Source organism: Chroicocephalus ridibundus, chromosome Z (genome assembly GCF_963924245.1).
Source record: "Chroicocephalus ridibundus chromosome Z, bChrRid1.1, whole genome shotgun sequence".
Classification (NCBI taxonomy): Eukaryota; Metazoa; Chordata; class Aves; order Charadriiformes; family Laridae; genus Chroicocephalus; species Chroicocephalus ridibundus.
Window position 1 is genome coordinate 32,608,470 of NC_086316.1, and position 22,225 is coordinate 32,630,694.

Here is a 22,225-nt window from a genome sequence, read left to right on the forward strand (position 1 = left end):
GTTTTATCAGCACGAGATTTCTCATATGCCTGGCAGGTCTGATTAGCTCTTGCAAAACTGCAGCTGAAAGGAAACAAACATAGTGTAAATGAAAAGGAGAAAAGAAAAAAGGAGAAACAATCTCTTTTCTGTCATGTCTGTGAACAGCTTTTACTGCTTTCCCTGGAGAGCCTGCATGCTTGGACAGCGAGTTACTGTGAATTAGTGAGGGTCACTGCCATTGATTAAATCCTCTTTTATGTTTCCTGGTAACTCCTGAATTATGGCAAGAGTTGAGCATATTAATTTAACACTTTTTTTTTTTCATTGACAGTTCTGATGGAGGAAAAAATCTGCAAGTCATTTTGAGCAGATAATACCGAATTAAAATAAAATTCAGGAACAAAATGGCATCTCCCTTTTATTCCCGGTTTCACAGTGCTATGTTGACAAGAAAATCAATAACAAGTTGAAGTCTTAAGCACAGAAATTTTGATTTTGCAATTGTGGCTATTCTCTTAATTTATGCACAAAATGGACTAAGACTATAATAAGTGAAATATATTAAAGTAAGGAATACTGCCTTTTTATTTCACACCTCTGCAGCTCCTTTTCTTACGTAGTGACCAATACTGTAACCTTAACTCTTTAATGGCAGAATGAAACTATCAGTACAAACCTCAGTAGTAAGGCACTGTTAATTAATGCTAATTATTTTTGCTGGAAAATGTAAAGATTGGTATTTTTCAAAAATTCCTTCTCTCTTTTGGTTAAATGCCTGAATATTTACACGTGTGTGCTTATGTAAATGTATGTATATATAAAAATACACACATACTCAAAAAAGTGCATATATTTAAACATATTGGTTTCAGAATGGTGTGTGGGCATTTGTTTTGCAGAAAGCAAAAATTGTTTTGGTAGTGTTTTTGGAACGTACTGAAATTTCCAAAATTATCCTTTGGGGGTTGGAAAATGGAAACCAACATGTAAGAAGACATTCTGGGGGAGATTTCTTTCTGGTCATGAAGTCCGGGGCCTAACCTGACCCATCCCAGTGCTACCCTGACACATGTGCCGACCCATTGTGTAAAACCTTGGTTGATGCCCTCCACAGAGAAGGTCTCCCTCTTAGATGTTTTGCTGATGTCTAGCCTTAAACTTCCTGCAAGGGACTTGTTTTCTGCACCAGCAGAGATACAGGGAAAAAGTTGTTGCCTTCCTCTTAATCAGGAGTTTTTTAATTATTGAATTACTCCGTCTTCTCCTGGTGGCCCAGCAGGTTCCACCTCATTTGCTCACTCACTGCAGACCACTTTTTCCCAACCACCGTTGCTTATGCTGCTCTGCTCTGGGCTCAGTTTCCAGGGGAATCAGGCTTTCCTTGGTTTCCATGGGCTTTCCCGGGATCGAGACGGTTGTCTTGTGTATGGGACAGGCCATGCTGCTGTCTGCAACAGGCAACTGCTTATTGGGCATGTGTGTATCCAGTTCTTTGTACACGCTTCTCATAATTATGGCCATGGTGGTGCTGCGCGGTTTTTGTGTGATTGAAATAATAATTAAGGGCAATTGACGTCAGCAAGTCTCCACAAAACCACAAGCAACAGATACCAAAATGTAATCAAGCATGTTCCAGTTTGTTAAAACATTTTCTTGTACAGTACCGTATTGGAGACTTGTTGGTGTCCCAATGAACACTCCTAATCAGCATGTCGTGGAGAATCATTTGGTCAAAAAAACAAAACACACTGCATCTAGAGGTGCTGCAAGGGGACACTGCCTCCCCAGAGGTACAGACCAACAACAACAGGGTGCAGCTGAGCCAGAATGGACTCACAAGCTATCACCCATCAGCTGACCAGCTGTAGCTCCCCATATTAGCTCTCCGCGGTTGTATAGTAAAAGTGTTATCTTAAGCCCCAGAGGAAGTAAGGTTAAACTAGGTGTTTTACCTCAATACCAGAGCATGATAAAGGCTGGTTTGCAGCTAGCCCACAGGGTAAAATGAAGGATAGTGTCTCACAGAGGGACCACATCTTCTCGTGAAGCCTGTGCTCAAAGATCAGTACTGGTTGTGGAGTATTATTTAACTTAGAAAGCCCTGAATGGTTTGAGATTTACTGACACAAGAAACAGTATTGCTACAATGCAGTAGAAACTGAGATGCGTCAGCTGGAGCCCTTCAGTGTGTGGGAGCCATTGGCCGAGCCTTTTCAATGCAGTGTCCCCTTCTGGGTCCAAAATACCCTTAATTGATATTGATTCTCTTGATGGGCTTCCAAGCCCATTGTCTCTTGCCTCAGGGAAAGGATATGGCCAAGCTGAGGTTTGAGGTAGGTGTATAATGTGGGTTATAATGTTTGGCTGGAGCAAAAGTCTTTCCCTCAGATTAGGGAAGCTGTCAAACTTATATTTATGCTTTTAGCTCTCTGTCACATCAGTTGCACCTGGAGCCTTTGGATAGCCCCTGACTCATAACAGTCGAAATAAACAAAGCAGCAAGACATCCTCCCTTTCTCTGTTACCTACCAAGGCTGCCTGCTTCAGCGTGCTGTCATGCATCTAGGTGCTCACGATCAATTAAGTGTTGTTAGTGCTTCATACTGTATTCAGAAGCAGCACTTTAGTTCTCACTAAGGCTGCATATGGCTTGCAGGTTGTAAGACCCATGTAGGAGGACTCCAAAGGGCCAAACAAGGCTGTCAATTAAGTGCGCCTTTATGCTTTAGGGATGATAAGTAACCTTATTTTACAGATTTTGGTGTAGAAGCATTGCTAGTCTTGCTGGGGTTTTGCTCGCTGTTAGCACTGTTTTCCCTTCTGAGGATGGCCTAATCACCAGCACGTTCTTTTATTTCTTTAGCGGTGCCTCCCAAATTGAAGGAAATGAAAAACCAAGAGGCTACTGTGGGCCAGAAGCTAGTGCTAAGGTGTGAAACCACTTCAGAGTACCCTGCGCTCAGATTCAAATGGTTAAAGAATGGAAAGGAAATAACCAAAAAAAACAGGCCTGAAAATATCAAGATCCCCAAAAAACAAAAGTAAGTACAGAGACATATCTCACAAGCTGGGTTGGGAGGGATGGGGAGAGCTGTTCACCAGAACACAAGTATTGAGGTTGTTAATTGCAGTATCACAAAGCTAAAAGCTGTGAGTTATGGAGGAAGAACATTTAAGGAAACAGACACTGATGTTATTTTTCTTGACTGTATGGATGAAGTGGTAGTATGGTATAAATATTTCATAAATAATTTTCCCTTTTCAATTTCTATTTATTTTCTTATAGCCAAAGGCTATAATTTTAACCAGTAAACCTTGGAGACAGGCCATTTTTAAACTACTGACAAGAACAGAGGTACCTTATGCTTATTGTCTAAAATCCAAGAACATTTAAAATCATCAAAGCAATGCAGATTTGGAAATATTTTTGAGATTTGCTTTGCAAGCAATCTAGTCTTTAAAAGGGTCTGAATGCTGTCTGCGTTATCTTCGAATGTCTTATGCAAGCTTGCAGTAGTCCTTTACCAGAGGCATTCCCATGCATGCAGAACACGGCATGGGTCTAGCAGATGTCAGATGAGTAGCAAAGCCTGCAACTCGCATCCTCCTGACTGGGGAAAAGTGTCCCCTACATGTGACTGATGACCAGTGCCAAAAGATGGTATGGTGCCTTGTTTGTGCAGGGAAGAGAAGAAGTTACAAAATGTATTTTCTGCATTGAGGCAGGAGAAGGCTTTTGCTGTTTGACCTCTACTTTGTTGTTTAGGTTAAAAAGTTTTGACTGTGGCCACTCGTCTGTCAGAGGAAGCTATGAAAATCTGTTTGAAAACAGCCCTTCAACTCTCACTTCTGCTTTCAGTAGGCAGGGCTGCTGTCTGCTGCACTGGGCCATACCTTCCCTTCGTACAAGACACACGATTTGGCATGGGCTCTGCAAGAGATTTTTTCTTCCAGGGTGTCAAGTGCCCCCACACTTTTTGTCAGGTCTCATCTCATTAGGCAAAACAGCAGCCAAAATCAAACAGGCGCTTGACTTTTCAGAGTTATTCAGGTTGAAAACCAGGCATCCCACGCTCCCTTGCAGTTTCTTGTACCCCAGCCTGGGGCACAAGGTGAGGGAAGGAGGGGTGCAGAGCAGCATCGCTGCAACCCTGGTGCCACGGTCGCACAGACGGCAAGAAGGAACCTGTGATGTCTCCTTCCAGCATTTGCAAAATGGAGCTGTTCCAGGTGGCAGATAGCCTGGCAAATTGTCTGGACCCATTTGCAGGGCCATATGTCTCCGTCAGAGTTGTATTTTCAGTCTATTCTGTAAGGAAAATGTTCAAGTCAGAGCCTGGCCCTCAGCTTCCCCAGCAACACAGTGCTGCCTGTGAGGGGCAAACAGTGTTTTCTCCTCTTACATTTTGGCTGATACTGATTGACCAAACTCACTGGAGCCAGGATTTCACCTTCTGGGGCTGGGTTTTGTCGGTTCAGCATTGAATCACTAACCACCTTCTGCCAGCTTCCTTCTTTCTTTTTTTTTTTTTGTTCCTCACGAAACTTTGAGGAGCTGGCAGAAGGGAAACTAGCTAGTAGCTATTGATTAGAGCATGCATGTGGAACGTGTGAGACTATTTTTCAGGTTGATGTGCCAAAACATGTTTAAAATTGCCCAAAAGATAATGAAAAAAAATATTTTTTTTTCTGGAAAATGGAAATCCAAAGTCCTATTCCCCCACCGTAAGTGGGCAGAATGAATGCTTTGACCTGTATTTCACACTTCTGTGCGCTACCCCAGCCACAAGGGTACCACTCATTGTTGGAATTTCTCTCTTCTATTTTCAGTTTTAAAACATATCAGTGTGGAACAGAGAAGCCCTTCCAGTTAGAGAAGTGAAAGTCACTAGATGTAAAGTAGAGGGGAAAGACAAGGGATGTCTGCTGACATCTGAAGGATTTTCCTTGTCTTTCTACTTTGAGATTTTCGTTTTGGGGACTAAACCAATTCTTCTTTTGCTGTTTATGTATGCTTCCAGGACTGAGTAGATGTGAATAGCTTAAGACGAGATAGATTTTCTTTTGATAAAAAGTGGAACAGGCAAGTGTTTTAAAGCTAAAGTAAAATGGGGGAAAATGCAGTGCAAATGAGTGTATAAAAAGATATGCAGATTACAGTAAACAAACCCATATTAAAAAGATCAATTGCAAATGAAAGGAATATCAATGATCAAGGAGGTTTTTCCCCACTTATTTTCTGTGTTTTTTTCATGACAGCACATCGATAAATATTTGTCATATTTGTATGCTGCCGTATTGTTGCAACAAGCCTTTTAGTGTGAATTTTTTACTATTACCAAGTGTGGGAAACATCAGCTAAGCTGGAGTAGTTGTTGATCTGTCTGGGATTATTGTCTATTTTAAAGGTCAAGCAGCTCCATAAAAAGTAGGCTATGTTTCTGAAGAACCATTAGGATGCAGGCTACCACAGTCTTATTGACTCCTTCAATGCAAACACTTGAGAATAAAACTTTCTACATATTTATAAAAAACTCACAAAGTTTGTAAGTAGTGCCCACTGACCAGAAGTGACTTTTGGTAACGTCATATTTTGCAAGAAATCACCTTTCTCATTATGTGATGGCAGAATAAAACCTCTGCATTGTGGGGCAAAAATGAATGTTTCCGAGTTCTGGATATTTAGCTTTAGTTTTTTTAACAAATTGCAAAAATATCTGGCAGAATGAATATCTAGATGAAGTGTCTAGCTCAGAAATTGAAAATTAAGACCTTAGCTTGGCACCTGGAGTAGACATAGAAAAGATAATACTACAGCTTGGTGTTTAGTGGGTGCATTTGGCCAATGTGAATACTACTGGTTCAAAAGATTTGCAGGAGTGGGGCAGATACTGACTGTGTCTTCCTAGTTTGTTAAAAGTTTAGAAGACTCTGTGGCAATGTAGGCTTCCTCAAAGCTTATGCTTCTGAAGACTGCCTTTCATGTAAGATGAACTCGGGGGATCACTCCTCTAAGCTCGCTAGGGTGATTTCAGGGCGGTTGATGCTGAGGGCACAGAGCGCTAACACGCGATGACATGACAGTACAGCAGATGAGCCACGCTAAATGACAGTGGAAAGTCAAGAGAAACTGAATGAGTTTAAATTTTAATGAAAGGCATTTAAAGCAATCACTTTTTACCTCAAATTTGTCGTGGAGTAAGAGCATGCAGTCAGTGAGTTTCTGCAGCTCTTATGATTGCTAATGATTCATGAGGCCATGTTTGATTGATTTGTGTGTCCAAGCTCTAAGCTACTCCTTTGTGTCGATGGAGATACTGAAAAAATCAGGCACCAGATGAAGGCTTTTGCTAACTAACCTGCCTGATAACTTTCCCCTGCTTGTCCACTTGTACTGGTGACATTTCATTTTCCTTCTCTATTTCAAACCCAGGTGAAGCCTGCACATTTTTGTTTTGGGTAGTGTGTTGTGCAGAGTCAGACTCTACTCATTACACGAAGAGGAGGCTCCCTTATTGGGGTTGGGTTTTTTGGACAGAGGGAAGGTGTTTGCCACTTCACCTAGCTGTGATGGCTGTGGATGCAATAGTGCATGAGAAAACTTTATGTGCAAGTGCCCTGTACCTTGGGCTTCATCCAAGCTTAGCCTGGATATTTGCCCGCAGACAGGCAATTCTGGATGACAGATGGAGACTGGAAGCAAAATGAATTCAAGCAGTCAGATAAGGTGGGCTGGAACTGCATTCTGTGGATGTATTTCTTCCCCTTTCATGTATGAATACAAGCTCAGCACAGTCATAGTGGCAATGAGCTAAAGATCCACCAGAAGCAAATCTTATAGGGAGGGGCATTTTTTGGCATAGTATGGTATAGACTTAGAAAAGGACAGCCATTTAAATACAAAATCCCTTATCAGGGCTTTAAGTGAGTACTGTTGGAGTACTGTATTGCTAAGGAGCTGCTTCATTTACAGCCACTAATGAGTCATCTTTTGCTTGACTGTTTTGAATTCTGCCCTGATATGTCTCAATAATATTCTTAAAGCTATGGATATTCATATTATTTTTCCTGCTTTCAGAGTGAAAACTCCTTACAGAGTTTTTCTAAAACAAGAGTAAATTTGGCTTGTTAGAAGTAGATTTGTAAGAAATATGGTTGCTTCACCTATTTTAATACAACCTTAAGATCATAAAAGGAAGACACAATTATTTGCCTTTTTCCGTAGGTATCATGTAAAACAAAAGGAATAAAAATACATGTTCAAAGTGTTTCATCTAAAAGCCAAGAGTGCCACAAGGGTAGTTTGCATCAATATTACTTAGTATCATACAGAGAGGAAAAGAGACTGCAGCAGACATACAGTGGATGCCCAAATAAAATTGATACAGATGGAGCTGTACTTCTTGCTTATCATTGGGTAAAAGTGAGTTCCTCAAAAAACTGAGCCTGTTTACATTGCCTTTTTAAGCATCCTGAGGCTACAGCCTGCTCTCCATCTAGACAAAAGTCTGCAAGCATGGCTGAAAGATAACCCATGAGATACAGGAAATGTCCACGCGAGCTGTTAGGTGGTGTAGACCATTGCCAGACAGGCCCTCAACATGCTGTTGCAAAGGCAGGTGTGTGGATGGCTGGCAGGAATATTGAAGAACAGGCCTTTTTTAAGGTGGTATAAGCATAGCGGTTAGTCAGGTATAAAATTCCCGTGCAAAGAGACAGTAGCTTTCACCTTCTGGACACTTCTGTCAGTATTTCAACCACATTGTTCTTGTATATTCATGGTTTCCACCAGCTGGAGTCTGTTCTTGTATGCCATCTGAAATGCAGCCCAGTTAATTAATTCAGCATTGGGAACTGGGCTTCTAACATTGTCTGAGAAGGGAGCCCAAATAGTCAGCTCTTCAGTTGTTTACCGTTTGAGCAAACCTGAGCAAATTGCTGATCTTAGCTTGGCTGCTCCTCCTTCTTGCAAGCCCAGTGGCCTTAAGAAAGCAGTTCTCTTTCGTGACATGAGGAGAAACTCTTGTAATGTGGGTTTCTAGCAGAGCTGGGGTCCACCTGGCACACTGCTCTCATCTCAGGAGGGCCACAGTGCTGACTCCTCAGCAGCAGGACCTTTGTGTAAAGGCAGAGAAGGCTGAGCTGCAAATAAGCAGATGTTTGATAGCAGATGGGATAGTTTACTGTGCCGGATGGCTCGCAAGGATGGGTTGGAAAGTGGCATTGAACATTTTGGTTGCTCCAGAAGCCCCCCCTGCTACAGCAGACTTGTTTCTGGTCTGAACCCAGCCCTGCTCAATGCTGTCCAGAAGGGGTAACAAGTTGTGTGTCTGCATGGAGAGTTAGGAGACTTTGCTGTACTGAAGCAAAGCAACTCCCAAAACGTTACTTAGCTCATCACTCATTGCTAGACATGCTGGTGACTACAAGCTTTTAGAACGAAGAACCCCTGCCTCCTGGGGATGAGTCCTTTGTGTTGTTGTAGGCCGATAGAGGGAAGCCAATGCTCGTGCACTCTACTGAACGACTGTTCTGTAGATAAATAAGCAGGCTTTGCTATAGGCAAAATCTTCCCCAAAGTGCTTCTTTTAAACAGAAACTGGGAACAGCAATAATGTGTGTATTTTCCCCAAGCTAGTCATTCTCTGAAGTCTAGGTAATGGGATTATCGCCATCACATGAGTTGGGGACCCCTTGAATGACACCAGAACATGTTCCTACCAAATTAATGGGTAGGCAGGAGTTCTGCATTTTAAAATCTAATCTTAAAACCTTGGAGACTGATTAAATTATGTCTCTGAGCCAGGAACAAAATGTAGCTTCATGCAAATTGTGCTCCTGCCCATAATTTTTTGTTAGTGCTGGAGAATGATTTACTATTGGGGTTTCAGAGGTTGTTAAAGAGAGTGGTGTGTCCTAATCTCATGATTATTTAGTCAGATGTTGGAAACTACAGTACTTACCCAGAACTCTGCTACTGGCAATATGAACCTGTAGGAAAGGGTAATCTATTTTAATATTACACCCATCTCCGTGGCATCTGGATAGCCGATTCAGCCGAGAGAGGAAGGTTGTTTTTCAGATTTCCTTTAAGAACAAAGACTCCTCTCAAGCAGAAAAGCATAAACAAGTATCTTCATTTGAGTTCATTAATATGCCTGTTTTCCAGCAGCCTGTAAGAGAGAGATATTTTTTATTCTCCTCCCCTCTTTCAAACCTGGATAGTGTTAATCTGTCAATAAGAATGAAAGACAAGACTCTTTGTTGAGAGGAAAAAAAAGGGTGCATTAGTTGATGCAGTGACTATTACGCCAGTACAGGCTGTTTACATGTTTTTTCTGATTTCACAGGAAGTACTCTGAGCTTCACATTTACAGAGCCACGTTGGCCGACGCTGGGGAATATGCATGCAGAGTGAGCAGCAAACTTGGGAATGATAGTACTAAAGCCAGTGTTATCATCACGGACACCAATGGTAAGGCTTGACTCTTTATTTTACTATCACGTCCAGCAAGACCGTGTATTAAAGCTGCCACCACGACAAAGGGGTTTGGAGGAGGGGAAAGCTTTACAAGTGAAGTGGAAGTGGAAACACTGAAATCTATTAGGGGTACTAAGAAAATTAATGAGGCCTGACTTGTTTGCTATGTAGTTGAGGTGTTCGGTTTTCCTTAGCCAGACAAATGGGATGCCTCCTACAGATCTCAGGAGAGATCAGCCTTTTCTGTCAGACACGTTCCAACACCAAGTCTAAGAAACAGTCTAAGTAGTCAAGATAAGAAGAGGATGAAGGGAAGGGAATATTATTTTAATTCCCACAGTACATGTGAGTGGTGGAGGCACTATAGGCCTGTGGGGAAGCTTTCATTTAACGTAAAACATGTCCTAGTCTGAACTTCTAAACCAGCGCTCCTCTCTCTGCCTTTAAGTAATATTTGTATGGCTCTGATTGCCACGATTTTTACTTTCACAGATGTTGATAGGTTTTTCTTTTGATTTCTAAAATAATAAAGACAAAGGCATGAATGTATTTGAATGCATATTATTCAAAGGCATGAGTGTAATTTAAGTGCTTTAATTCAGGTATTGTCATTTAACTTATTTCTTGAGGAGCTGAGCTTCTCATGAGGCAGATAGCATTCAGAATACCCAAATGATTTAAAATTATTATAGATTGCTATTTTTGCAGGGCTTCTTTCCATTTCATTTACAGGAGGTTCCAATTAATTCTGATGGAATTTCATGAGTATTTCCATTGTACGCAAATGCTTTAGCAGTACTGTTTCTCCTTGCTGCAGCATTGGAGGCTGCAGTTCAGCTGAAATCTTGTTTCTTAAGTGTGACATCAACTAATTCAGGTCCGATAATTCAAAGTCCAGTGTCCAGGCAGTTGTGAAGTATTAAATGAACATGCCCTCATTAGCAAAAAAAGCAGAAGTTCTGTGCATATCTGAGATGGGTTTAAAGATGTTGTTGCAATGGGAATTTACCAGGGATGCTTTTCTGTTCCATATTGTGCTCTGAAATAGGAGTTAGGCATTTAAATAAATAGAAAAACAAACGTAAACCTTTGCCAGTGGGACTTGTCTTTGGCTATCTGCTGCTTAGTAATCACACAGCGATTGCTCGACTGTATTCACTTTGTGTATTTGCTGTTCTGTTTCATGAACTAAAGATTCTCAAGTGCTAAGATTTCATACTAGTTGTATGGTATTATAATCATGATCAGATGTCAGGAGACTGATATAAAAGATCAAATGTTATTTACCAGAATGTTATTAGGAGGGAAAAGGGGTAGGCGTCTCTGCATAGCTTTGTAAATGCTCTTAGTTTCCATGAATACAAATTTTGGTTGCTCATTATCTGCTTACATGGAAGGCTTCTATACCGTTCCCAAGATACTGGAGTTTCCAAAACTCAATTGTAGGCACTGTGCCTGTGCAATGATACAGATCAATGCAAAAAAAATGCTTGGCCGTCCTCTATTACTTTCTGAGACAAGGAATGGTGTCGTGGCTGGGGAGTGCATGTGGGACCTCATTCCTATGCTTCATGACATGGATTTTTCAACTTCCTTTTGGGCTGTGCTGAATGACAGCAAAACACTCCTGCAGCAGGGAGACAGGAGCTTGGTTTTGAATGGAAACATTTGCAGGCAGGCCTTGTTCTGTGCATTTATAACTGATATGTTAGAATCTGTCTAATCTTGTTGTGAAATGTAAGTTGTTTAAAACACAGCCATGCATGCAAAATCCCTTATATGCGGGGCAAACTTGGATCCAGTCTAAACCTGGCAGCTGGCTCTTGTCTGTAAAGATCTGAAGTGGAAACTCAGTGATATCTGAACTGGAACGTCTCAGTGATATTTTATAATCTAGAATCAGGCATGGCAGCATTCATTGGTTGAATAAATCAGTTGTGCATATTTGGTTGCCACGCATACGTCTGAGTACCCTCTGCTTATTGTTGCTTATAAACTACCAGTAAAATTTTTCCTAATTTTCCTCCTAATGATGGAATTTTCCACCTGGATTTGAGGAGCAGCATGGGCAACATCTGGTGACTTAAGAGCAATGGATCCCCAAGGCCTCAGAGGGCAACATCTGCTTCGCAAACAGGGACAGACCTCCTGCATGGGTGACCTCCTCACCCTTCCTTCCCCCGCATTCCCTGACCTCTTCCCCTTGCTAGCTTAATGACAGATTTGGGATCCAAACTCGGTAATGAGCCCTGAAGGGCAGTCATTACTCAGGTCCTATATATCTGAGGTCCTGCACTATTCATAAGAAAGAGAGAGTTTAAAAAAAAAAAAAAAGAAAATAAAAAAAGAAAACCAGCATATTTAGCTCTTATTTGTTATTTCTTGCCAATGGGGTTTTGGAGAAGACCTTGGGGTCCAGTGCAGGCCAGGAGCCCTTGTAGGAAACTAAAGTATGGATATCTGAGAGGGCTGAACCTCTCAGGGTAGGCAGAGAGGTTGCTTTCTTCTACCTCCAGCACACAGGGTGACAGTGGGGTAAAGAAAGATGTGTCGGAGGGGCTGGCTTTCTTACGGTTGTACTGACCTGCTCTGCTATGTGAACCATAACTTTAATGATGACCTTTAATTTAATGACCTCACCTGGTCATGTTTATTATGTGTGCACAGCTATCTGCAAACTAGATCCTCCTTTCCTTTTATGCTCAGTGCTTTAAGTCTTAAAGGGTAGATAAGGTGATGGCATTTCTGGGCACGGGGTTATTTTTCTTTCCACTTAAAGATTAGTGTTTCTCAGTATAAAAATCTTGGGTTTAATTCCCTAGAATTTTGTCAAACTTTAACTATTTTAGTTGAAATTTTCTTTGTTGGTGTATGACACAAAAGAGAACTCTAGGCCCAGACCAAAGGTCTGTCTATGCCTTGTCTCTTACATCAAGTAGCAATGGACATTAGGAAAAAAGACATGAAGAACAAGGCAAATGTGTTGGGTTTTTTCCCCAAGAATATGAAAAGCCACACCTTTGCCACAAAGGTCACGTGTCTGAAAATTGCTAATTTCAATTCCCTGCTCCAAAGCATAGAAAAATGAGTATTTCTCAGTAAAACAATTGTAAAAAATTTATTTGTTGTTCTCAGTGAGCAGAGAGCTTTATTTTTCCCTGATCTCATTCCCAGAAACGGTAAAATTTTCTCTCATAAACAGTAATAGTCAGTGCAGTAGTAACCCCTGTCCTTGTTGCTGTTGCTGTTATTATTAACATTGCTGTTACTTAAACTGCCAGATTTGCTCTTGTGCAAGTTTTTGCTACACATAAACACACACACACCCCACACAATGTGTATTAACCTACACAGACTTTTGAATTTTCTGATTTTTACTGAAAGAAACATAAAACCTTGTCTATGGAGCCATATGTGTGGATTAAAAATGCAAGAAATATAAAAATGGATAGACAAACATGATTTTTTATCCGTTTTAATGGCAAGCAGTGGGAGCTATTCTGTTCTCTTTTAAATTTATAATGAGTAGAACTTGCCCACAGGATACGAGCTGCCTTCTTATTTTCATTCACTCCTATTCATGTATGCTCCCCTAAGAAAGATTGTAATTGAGGTCAGAATAGAGGCATGAAGTTCTCCTGGAGTTGTATAAATAGTGCATGGATTTGCTAATGCAATAGTAACTGTTTTGTTGCATCCTAATGTGTCACTTTAGCCAGGCAAAATACTTGCAGTGAATTTTTTCATGGACTTTCTCATGAATACAAGACCTTAATAGATAACACTGAGAGAATACTTCATACCACAACCAAAGCTTTCAATTTCGTGTTTAAAACTTGCTCACAAACCTCCTTATTTAGACAACTAGGTAAGTGACTTTGTTTTCTAAAATGTTGAGCATGCCACAGTTCCAGCTGAATGTGGTGGCAGTCTTTGCCATTAAAACCTGCTGACCTAAATCTTTTGCCTCTCTAAGGATGTTTGCTGTTTGCTGTGTCCAGCATGACTCAGGGTGCAAAAGGGTGGATTCCTGCAGAGATGTTTCAGAAGTCAGAAGTCTATGGTTAGAAGCAGCTGGATAACTGCTGGGTTGTGTGCAAAGTGTTGTGTGAGCGCTCATCATGCATGTCGGTGCAAAGTGAGACGAAATGCTCAGGTGATCTGGTCACGTAACTCAACTGTAGCCAAGAGGTGAGCCTTGGTAAATTCATTAGCTACACAGTCAGTGGACCATGCAAGCTTCTGGTTTTGCATCCGTAGGACTCACAATGGTATTAACAGCTCCAAGTTGTACAGTAGTCAACAAGGATCTGATATTCGTAATCCATTAAACTTTAGTTTGCTGTTCCTCTTCCGAAGGTAGCCAGTGGCTTATCTTCGAGAACATAGCACAGAAATACGTAATAAAAACAACATCTTGCATGTAGTACCCATAGAGCATGTGGCCAACTATGAAATACTTCAAATGCAAGAAAAGTCCCTTCTACTCATACATTAATCCACTTGAGACTTGATTAAAGAAGGAGATCAGAGTATCTCTTCTCTCTATAGCATAGTTACATGTGACCTAGGCCCACAGTTTGTTGATAAATGTCTGGTGCAATGGGTCAGATTCTCAACTGGTGCAAATCAGCATGCCTGGACCAGTGTCACTGATTTGGGCCTCCACATAGAAAGAAAGTTTGGCATAGCAATTTCCCTAAGAGTAGTTTTGAACTTTCCTTGCAATTTGATGTACTTGAATTGAGGGCGGTGCTCTTTTAATCTGATTCAGGGCGGTAGTTTCTTTGAGGACCAGGAAAAAGGTGAAAAGCACAGTTGTTTTAAGAAACAAAAAGTCCATTTATCCACTGGATCTCCTTGTGTCCTTGACCACACCTGCCTGCATGCCTCTGAGGTCTCAGAGGCCTCAGAAGGCCTTACGGTCTACACACCTACTCCCTACTCTGCCATCTGTACACTAAGTAACAAGAGGTCTCATATACTCCCCTTTTCTCAAGGCATGTGCTAGTTTTTGTCATTCTTTGTATAATTCAGTGTCACCTGAATGACACAAACAATGCAAAAGACTTAAGTCTTATATCACTGCCAGAAAGTAAACCTCAAGATGACAGAAAGTGTGTGTTTGTTGCTCTGACTACCTGTGATGTTCGTGGTGTTTGCATTCTTCTCAGAGTCCAGGTTGTTGTCCCTGACAGGGTCCTCAGAGCTATCTTCAAGGCCTGAACCAAAACCCATGAGATAAACCAAATCCCTTCAGTTTTCTCAAGCAGGCTTTTTGTGTTAGGCCTTTGGCAAACTAACTGGGGAAAAAAATGGCTGTAAGGGCATGCAGAGGGCTCTTCACAACAGCAGCTGTAGGACTGTTAGATGTTTGATTACCCCTGGTGTCTCCTGAGAAGGAGGACCTCCTGCCTCCCTCAGAGGCATTACAGCAGAGCAGAGCTCAGGCACTGAGTGGGCTCCTCCCAGCAGCCCAAACAAAGCTCCCTACCTGGAAGGATGGATCAAGATACCAAGCCCAGGTTGCTATGAGTTCTGTTGGTGTTGAAGGGCCTCGTCTGTCTTGCCAGAGGAGACAGCAGGAGATACAGCTGGCCAGAGTATACTGAGGAAATGGGACTGAGAGACTGCAGGAACTTGTCCCTTAAAGTGCCCCCAAACAAGGATCTCCTGTCCATCCTTCAATATTTTTACATAAGAAAGCCCCAGCACAAACATACCCAGTTTCAGAAAACAGCTTACTGAGTTCACCAAAACTAAATGCTCCTAGAAGCACCAGGGAACAGAAATGGATAGAGCATCTGAGGTGGCTGTGGGCTGCTGTCGCCATACCTTAGCAAACTGCAGCAACAACTGCAAGTATCATGACTGAAAAATGCTTCTGGCTATTCCACTTTGGGCAAGTATTGAAGGCCCTGTACAAGCGGCCTCTTTTCTCTCTGCTTCTTCTGTTCAGATATCTTGTCATGTGGATCTGTGCTGGCCTTCTTGGGTGGAGTAAAATGCCTCTCTTACCATTATGGTATACTGTCCTTAGTAAGCAATACACACAAATTTTGCATCTTCCAAATGTTAGCGTCCACTGTTAATGTTGCTAACACGAATGATACTAGCAGGGCTTGGTAATGTGTGACTTTGACACTTGTTTTCCAAACGCGTTTCTCAGCACCTTTCAGGTGTGGGAGGCTCTGGATGTATTTTCCACTGTCAGGGAAGCTCCCCACCGGCATTTGTACTGACACAGCTGAGCTGCAGAGGTAGCATTAAGAAATGCTTCATCAGGCTCAGCATGGGCACTATATGGAACATGGTTTCTTTAACAGTGAAAGAAAAATTTGCTCCAGATGTGCCAGATGCTGAGCTATGCAGCTGTCAGACCTGTCCTGTCTCCTGTTGTGACTAAGAAAGGTTAATTGCTCAGGCAACCTAGCTGCACAACAGCAAACTGCCTCTATACCCAAAAAAAGGTCCTGGAAGCTGCCTGACTATAGGTCACTGTGTCCCAAGACCTAGTGCAAAGGTTTTGACCTTAAAAATTTTACTTATGGTATTCATTTCCATGCGACATATCACTGGCTATCAGGGAAGTGCTGCATACACGTTGTCTCACATTAGTGAGGTGAAACCGGGACATATTGCCCAGGCAAACAAGATATTTGCCAAAGAAAACTGGACCAAAATGGAAAAAAAATACAAAAGAAGAGCTAGTAAGTAAGAAACTAAAATATAGGCTCAACATTGAGGTTTAATGAGAGGGATATTGAAGGGAAGACAGATGGACTGAGTTTTGTCTCTGGTCAAGTTTCTGTGGACTCCGAAGACAGTGAGCAGAGGGGCCACCCAATCCAGAATCACAGAACAGAGTAAAGGCATTCCTAAGTCTCTTATGAGGCTTTTTCTAAATTCTTTTTTTTTGGCCTACCAGAGGACTCTTGGTGTGCCTTGAGAATATGGGGCAAGACTTTTTCCCTGGCATTTGTGACCCTTCTCTAGCTGTGGAGTTGAAACTTGTGCAGCTGTACTGAACTGCACCACTATGAGGCTGAAAAGTGTTTTGAGAACTTGGAGAAGACCAAGATTGTTGACGCATACAACTGAAGAGCAATTTGATCACACCTAGGAAATTGCACACAGTCGTGGCTTGCCAGGTCAGCAGCACATGGACAGATGTGGTCTGTGAACCTCTGGAATGAGGTCTCTGTACAAGCCTGTGAAGCCTAAACAAATGATTTCTACTTTCTACTTTCCCCCATCTGCATTCTGCAAGGCATTAGCAGGGATCCAAGCACAGCAGCAGCACCCTTCATAGCCATCAGTCAGTTCAACAAGTGCATGCAAAAAGTCCAAGGCAGTATGTCACTAGCAATAGCGTATCTCTATAGGACCAGTATGGAAGAGCAACTTTTCTCATCTCTTCAGCAAAGCAACTGTTTGAGCCCCCAGCAGTCATCCCATGAGGGACTGGATTTGCATGTGTGACTTAGAAGATTTCCCTTAAGTGGCAAGTGACATTATTGGATGTACTTACGAGCAATTCAAGTGATATGAACAGGAACATGTCTTTGCAAAATTTAACTGCCTAGAAACATAAGGAGTGAATACTCACACTGACGCCTTCCAGAAGCAGAGCCATCTGCATGATTTCTCCTGTTGCCACTGATCAGTTATTCCCAGAGGAGAATGAGAGATTGAACAACTGGCTTCTTTCAGAAGAAACGGGCTTTTTTTTCTTCAGTTCTACTAGTAGACACCATAATTTTTCTTTTTTTCCCAAAGGGAAACTTTTTCAAGTTGATGTCTGCTTGCAGCCTCTGCCCACTGAAGCAGAATTCAAGCTTGCTTCTTTGAGCACCTTTTTCCCCATCACTTTGTCCATCCTTGGAGTTGAATGCTGTTAGAGGATCATCTGACTCCACATTATAACTTCTTGTTGCCTCTTGTGTTTTCCAGAGAGCACCAGCAAGATACCAGTATCAACAGAAGGGACAAAAACTTCTTCACGTAAGTTGAATTAACAGAGTCTTTCTCTCTCTTTCTCTTTATTTCTTCTTGTAACTGCTTCTGCAGCTCTGAAACTTCTCCCTCTTATCAGAGAACAATTCGCCTACTACCAGCACCTGCATATCACCTTGAATACTGAAGCTACTTCAGGGACTGAGAAATGAATGAAGAAGGGTTAAGCATACTTTTTAATATCCTGGAGCTATATTGAGGATGCTAACGTGGCCTGCAGTTGTCGGCCTGCAGTTGTCAGCCTGCAGCAGCCCAAGTGAAAAAGTATTTGAGTTGTTAGGAACTGTATTTTGAAAAAGCACTTGTTGCTCCTGTTCCTGTAAACCCTAGCAGCTGCATATGAATTTACAGAGTGTATAGACATATTGATGTTTCCTCCAGAAAGCTTGTTGCCTAGACTGCTTTGTTCCTCAGGGCTCTACAAACAATTCCTGACAGCTCTGCGGGGTCTGTGAATGTAGACAGGTAACTCACTGTGTAGTTTAACCACGTTTGAAGCTGCCTTGGCATACTAGGGGCCTTCTCCAGATGGTTTCCTTTCAGGCTGGAGGAATTTTGCTTTCAGCATCCCGCCTGCAGTTACGGATTGCACGCCTCCAGAGTTACTCCTGGAACTGACCCCAGTGAGAAGTCACTTTCATTATTTTAACTGTTAAGAGTTACTTTATATATGGACACAGTACAAGCAGTTGTCTCTACCGCTGGGTTTGGCTGAGGGAGCTGTGGCTAGGGGTGTGTAAGCCGAGCATCCCAAGGATTTACAAGATGCACATATCCTGCTTGGCAAAGAGGCTGGGGTCCTGCTAGCTTTTTTGAGAAAGCTATGTCTGGCAGAGACAGGTTTTAGTGTGAGATGACAGTGTTTGTAGGCTAGATCAAGGAAAACAGTGTGATTGCCAGATTTTGCATTTAGCATGCCTGCAGCCTTTCCTTTGATGCATCTGCGTGTGTGGCGACCTACTTCTGAAATCTTGGCACTGCTGCCTGACAGAAGAGCCATTGGATGTGCCCATATTCTTTCATGTTCTCAGTGGGGCCTGTCACTGGTGCTTCACTGGATATGTATGAGACCACATAGCTAATAGCAAATGTCCTGTAACCATTGGAACCATTTTGTTCAGATGAGGTGACACGCTGGTCACTGACTCCACTGGGCTCGGCTTGCCTTCTCCCTTGTGCAGCAAGAATGCAGTCCCTGCACTTTGCTCCCTTCTTTCCCATGAACTAAGTTTCTTGTTCTTGAGAGGTCGCTTTCACTGCTTGTGTCCCTTCCAGTGCCCGCTGTTACAGTACTGATCTCCTCTTTACTGCTATTGTGCACTGCAGAGGAGGAGGCTGAGATGTTAAAAAGGCTGTCTGCATTCCTGATGAATCGCTGCACTGGCAGATTTCATACCAGGCAGCACATCCCACTGTTGTCCTGAAGGAGAGCAGAAAGGTATATGTGCAGTGGCTCCTTGTTGAGGTCTTCTCATGGAGCTCTGAGTAGGTCTTTGTTATGTGGCTGGAGCAGAAACCTGCTCAGTCCCAAACCCAGCTGGGTGCTGTTTTTCCCACTGTTCTCACCCAGCCCTGGGTCTTGACCATGTCAGCTTTCTCTGACACTACAGGAGTCTCCTGCTGACCGATAGTGTCTGGGTTTTTGGGCACTGCTGATTTTTTCCAGTCCTTGCAAATGCAAATAAGTTATTAGTGTGTTGCTTCTTTAATTTGCGAGAGGTTACTGTGACATGCTGGTGTTTAAATCACCAGGAACTAGGTCTCCTGAAGTATTGCTAGTTACTTTTTGGTGATAGGAGGAGTTACAGAGCAGTCTTAGCTTTTAATTGTGGTTAAATTACTCTGCCTAAAAACTGACTCTGTTAGGCAACGGATTCATCTTTTCTGCCTGATGTGACATAATGTTAAACAGTTCGCTACAGAGCATATACCTGACACGCTCCCTAGGATTCACAGGCTGGTTGCTAGCCACCCTGACTTCCTTCATGCCTCTCCACAGTGGCGCATCCATCACGTTACTGCCTTAGGTGAAGTGCTCTCTCTGCATACTCTTCCTTCCAGCTGATCGTACTTCTCTTGAACTCTTTATTCATGCATGACACCATATGTTTTGCTGGACTCTAAGTGAAAGCCCATGCAGCCACCCAAATGCATGGATTTGGTTTGCTGTGTGGTTCGGGTTTCTACAGCTCAGAAGGTTCAGCCCTAGCTTCAGGCTAGCTTGCTTCTTCCATTAACTTTTCTGAGTGCTTCCTTTATGTGATTTGTGTTGAGGTCTGTTTCTTTAATCTGTCCTGCAAGGTTATTTGCCATCTTGAGAATACTGCTTCTTTTTCCTTTCTCTGTAACCACTTTGGGACTGGTGCTATGTCCCATTTTGGTCTGGAACGTGTCCTGCTCTCCCTTCCAGCTACAGCTCTCTGCAGACATGGTGGCAGTCATGGACCCTGCTCTGTTTCAAGCCACAGAGGTCCTTAGCCGTAGTTGTGATAGACCTGGAGGCCTGACTGTCCATTTGCGAGAAGAAGATAAGAAGCTATTGTTTCCTGGGTCGTCATATAGAGCTTCAAGACACACTGCTTTCCACTTTCCTCTGATGCTGTCACAAACAGCTGAAAACTTTGCTATCTCTTTGCCAGTTTTCTCCTGACCTTCCCTCCCAGGACTATGGAGCATTTTTGCTGTAATTGATTATTCACAGTGTGCCTAGGACATGCTGTACCAACTTTGAAGTTCTTTGCTTTCTCGAGCTATCTCATTTTTTTATATGCTTTGGTGGATTTCTGATTACTGGGAAAAAAAAAAAAAAAAGTGAAAAAAAAAAGAAAGCTCCGCTGGGAGATGATGTTCAGGCTCTTCCAGTATAACAATGTAGCTGTGGCTATATTCTTACACCTTTGTTGTTACTTCTGTGTGTTGCAGAACCCATGCTTAGGATACAAGCTTCAACAGAAGGAACAAATGCTTCTTCCTGTAAGTATATACAAGTTGTTTAAATTATTGCTGGCAAGAGCCCTCAGGTACATTTCTTACTCCCTAGCTCAGAAAAAAATGTGCTTCCATCTAAACCTACAATAAGGGATCGAGAGTGGCTGGGTAGCATTCCTGCACTACAGATGCAGTTGTTATTTGTTATATACATTATGAGTCTAGTTCTCAGAGCCATTTCCCTTGCAGATTGAGGACTAAACACCTTCTTTCAGTAAAGTCAAAGTGCACGTTTGCACAGGGCAAAGGAGGAGAAAACTGCTCCGGTGTTTCCTACCTGGAATTTCCTTCCCAGCCCTCGCCAGGCAATGTATGGCTTCAAACACTGTCTCCTCTACCTGCATAGCCCCTGGCGCTAGGGTAGCTGGAACATCCTCAGGTCCAGGCGTCCTCAGCTGCAGTGCATTTCCCTTCATCCCCGTGCCAGCTGGTGCATGTTAGAGCTCCCTGGGCTCTTTCTCCTGTGCCCTGCTGCCCTTGGGAAGACGATGAGGAAGGTGAGGACATCTTTTTGTGTATCTTCCCTCGTCTGGGACAGAGAAAGAGAAATGGTTCCTCTTTCTGGGAAGAGTGGTTGTATCTCTGCTCATCTGAGGGGCACACTGGGAGCTGTGGGGGTACCAGTGAGGAATGTGACTCTTTTCTTCTTCTGTAGTGATGCTTCCCAGGGAAGCATGCTTTACAGCCATAATCCTGTACAATTTCACCCTTGAGAACCATCAGATAGAGCCTTCCACCTCTTCACTGGACCCAAATCCACCATCTATCCAGCCTGGTTTTGAGCAGTCTGGAAGAACGCTTCACACAATCAAAGTCAGATGGGTTGTGGGAGGTAGGGTATTGACCTTCTTCTAGAACAGTAAGTATTGCCATCTGCCAGGAACAGGATGGCAGGTGAGATAGACCAGCGGTCCAGTCCACTCCGACAGTTCCAGTGTCGCTATAAAATATGGTGCGTGCTCTACTATAAAATATGGTGCGTGCTCTATAGCAAACTATAGGTAGATGCCTTTAACTCACATCTAATATCTACTGTAGCAGCACAAGGGGGAATGGTCAAAGCCAAATGTCTGGACACAGCATTCTGAACATTTTTCATAATTTATTTGAGATACAAAAGACTTATTTTTGTAGATTTTCTTCTCAGTTATTAGACTGATTAGTGTTTTAAGTGTGTGTTGAAGGAATTTTAGAAATCTGATAGGTTATTTAAAATGACCAAAAAGGTTTCTACCAGCAAGGTAAGAAGAGTTAATGTTTTTGGTCTTCTTTTTCCTCTGATGCACAGCAGCAGAGTAGGCAGGAGTGATTCCTGGAGCAATTTAAAACAGTCATTTCTTTCTGTTCTGTTCTCAGTTGCATTGATGTAAATTGGGAGTAACACTATCCAAGTCACTAAAATAAGTAATGGGGAAGAGAGAGTAGTATTGGATATTGCTGCCTATGCTGGGTAGGAAAGGTGCTACAAAGCAGAAAGGAGACAACGTTTATTGCTAACATATGTGAATGTCTACTCACACTACAGAGCAATGAGGGAATTGAGTGCATGTACTTATTCTAAAGTTGCTTAGGGCTTTTCTTTTCTGAATTTCAGTGGGACATGTCCATTTCACACTTGTCACTGTCAATCTTGTAACAGCTACAGGAGATAAAATAAACTGTTTCCTTCCACTTCTCAGACAATAGCAGATGTTTCAGAGAACATGCCAGCACTGTCACTGTTGGCCAGACGCTGGGAAAGACCTGAGAACAGCAGAG

At 42.5% G+C, this 22,225-nt stretch overlaps 1 protein-coding gene across 8 annotated transcripts in view; it reads left to right on the forward strand.

Annotated features, from left to right (window-relative positions):
- The window catches only part of NRG1 (neuregulin 1), a 477,064-nt gene that overhangs the window by 319,199 nt on the left and 135,640 nt on the right, over positions 1-22,225 (forward strand). For 3 of the 8 annotated variants that reach the window (XM_063319577.1, XM_063319571.1, XM_063319573.1), the window contains exons 2-5: positions 2,846-3,023; positions 9,333-9,457; positions 17,417-17,467; positions 20,402-20,452. In XM_063319577.1, the coding sequence (XP_063175647.1) occupies positions 2,869-3,023; positions 9,333-9,457; positions 17,417-17,467; positions 20,402-20,452 (382 nt within the window). In that variant the 5' untranslated portion in view covers positions 2,846-2,868. The remainder of the gene's footprint in view (positions 1-2,845; positions 3,024-9,332; positions 9,458-17,416; positions 17,468-20,401; positions 20,453-22,225) is intronic. The other 5 variants (XM_063319578.1, XM_063319574.1, XM_063319575.1 and 2 more) reach the window with 5 other exon arrangements.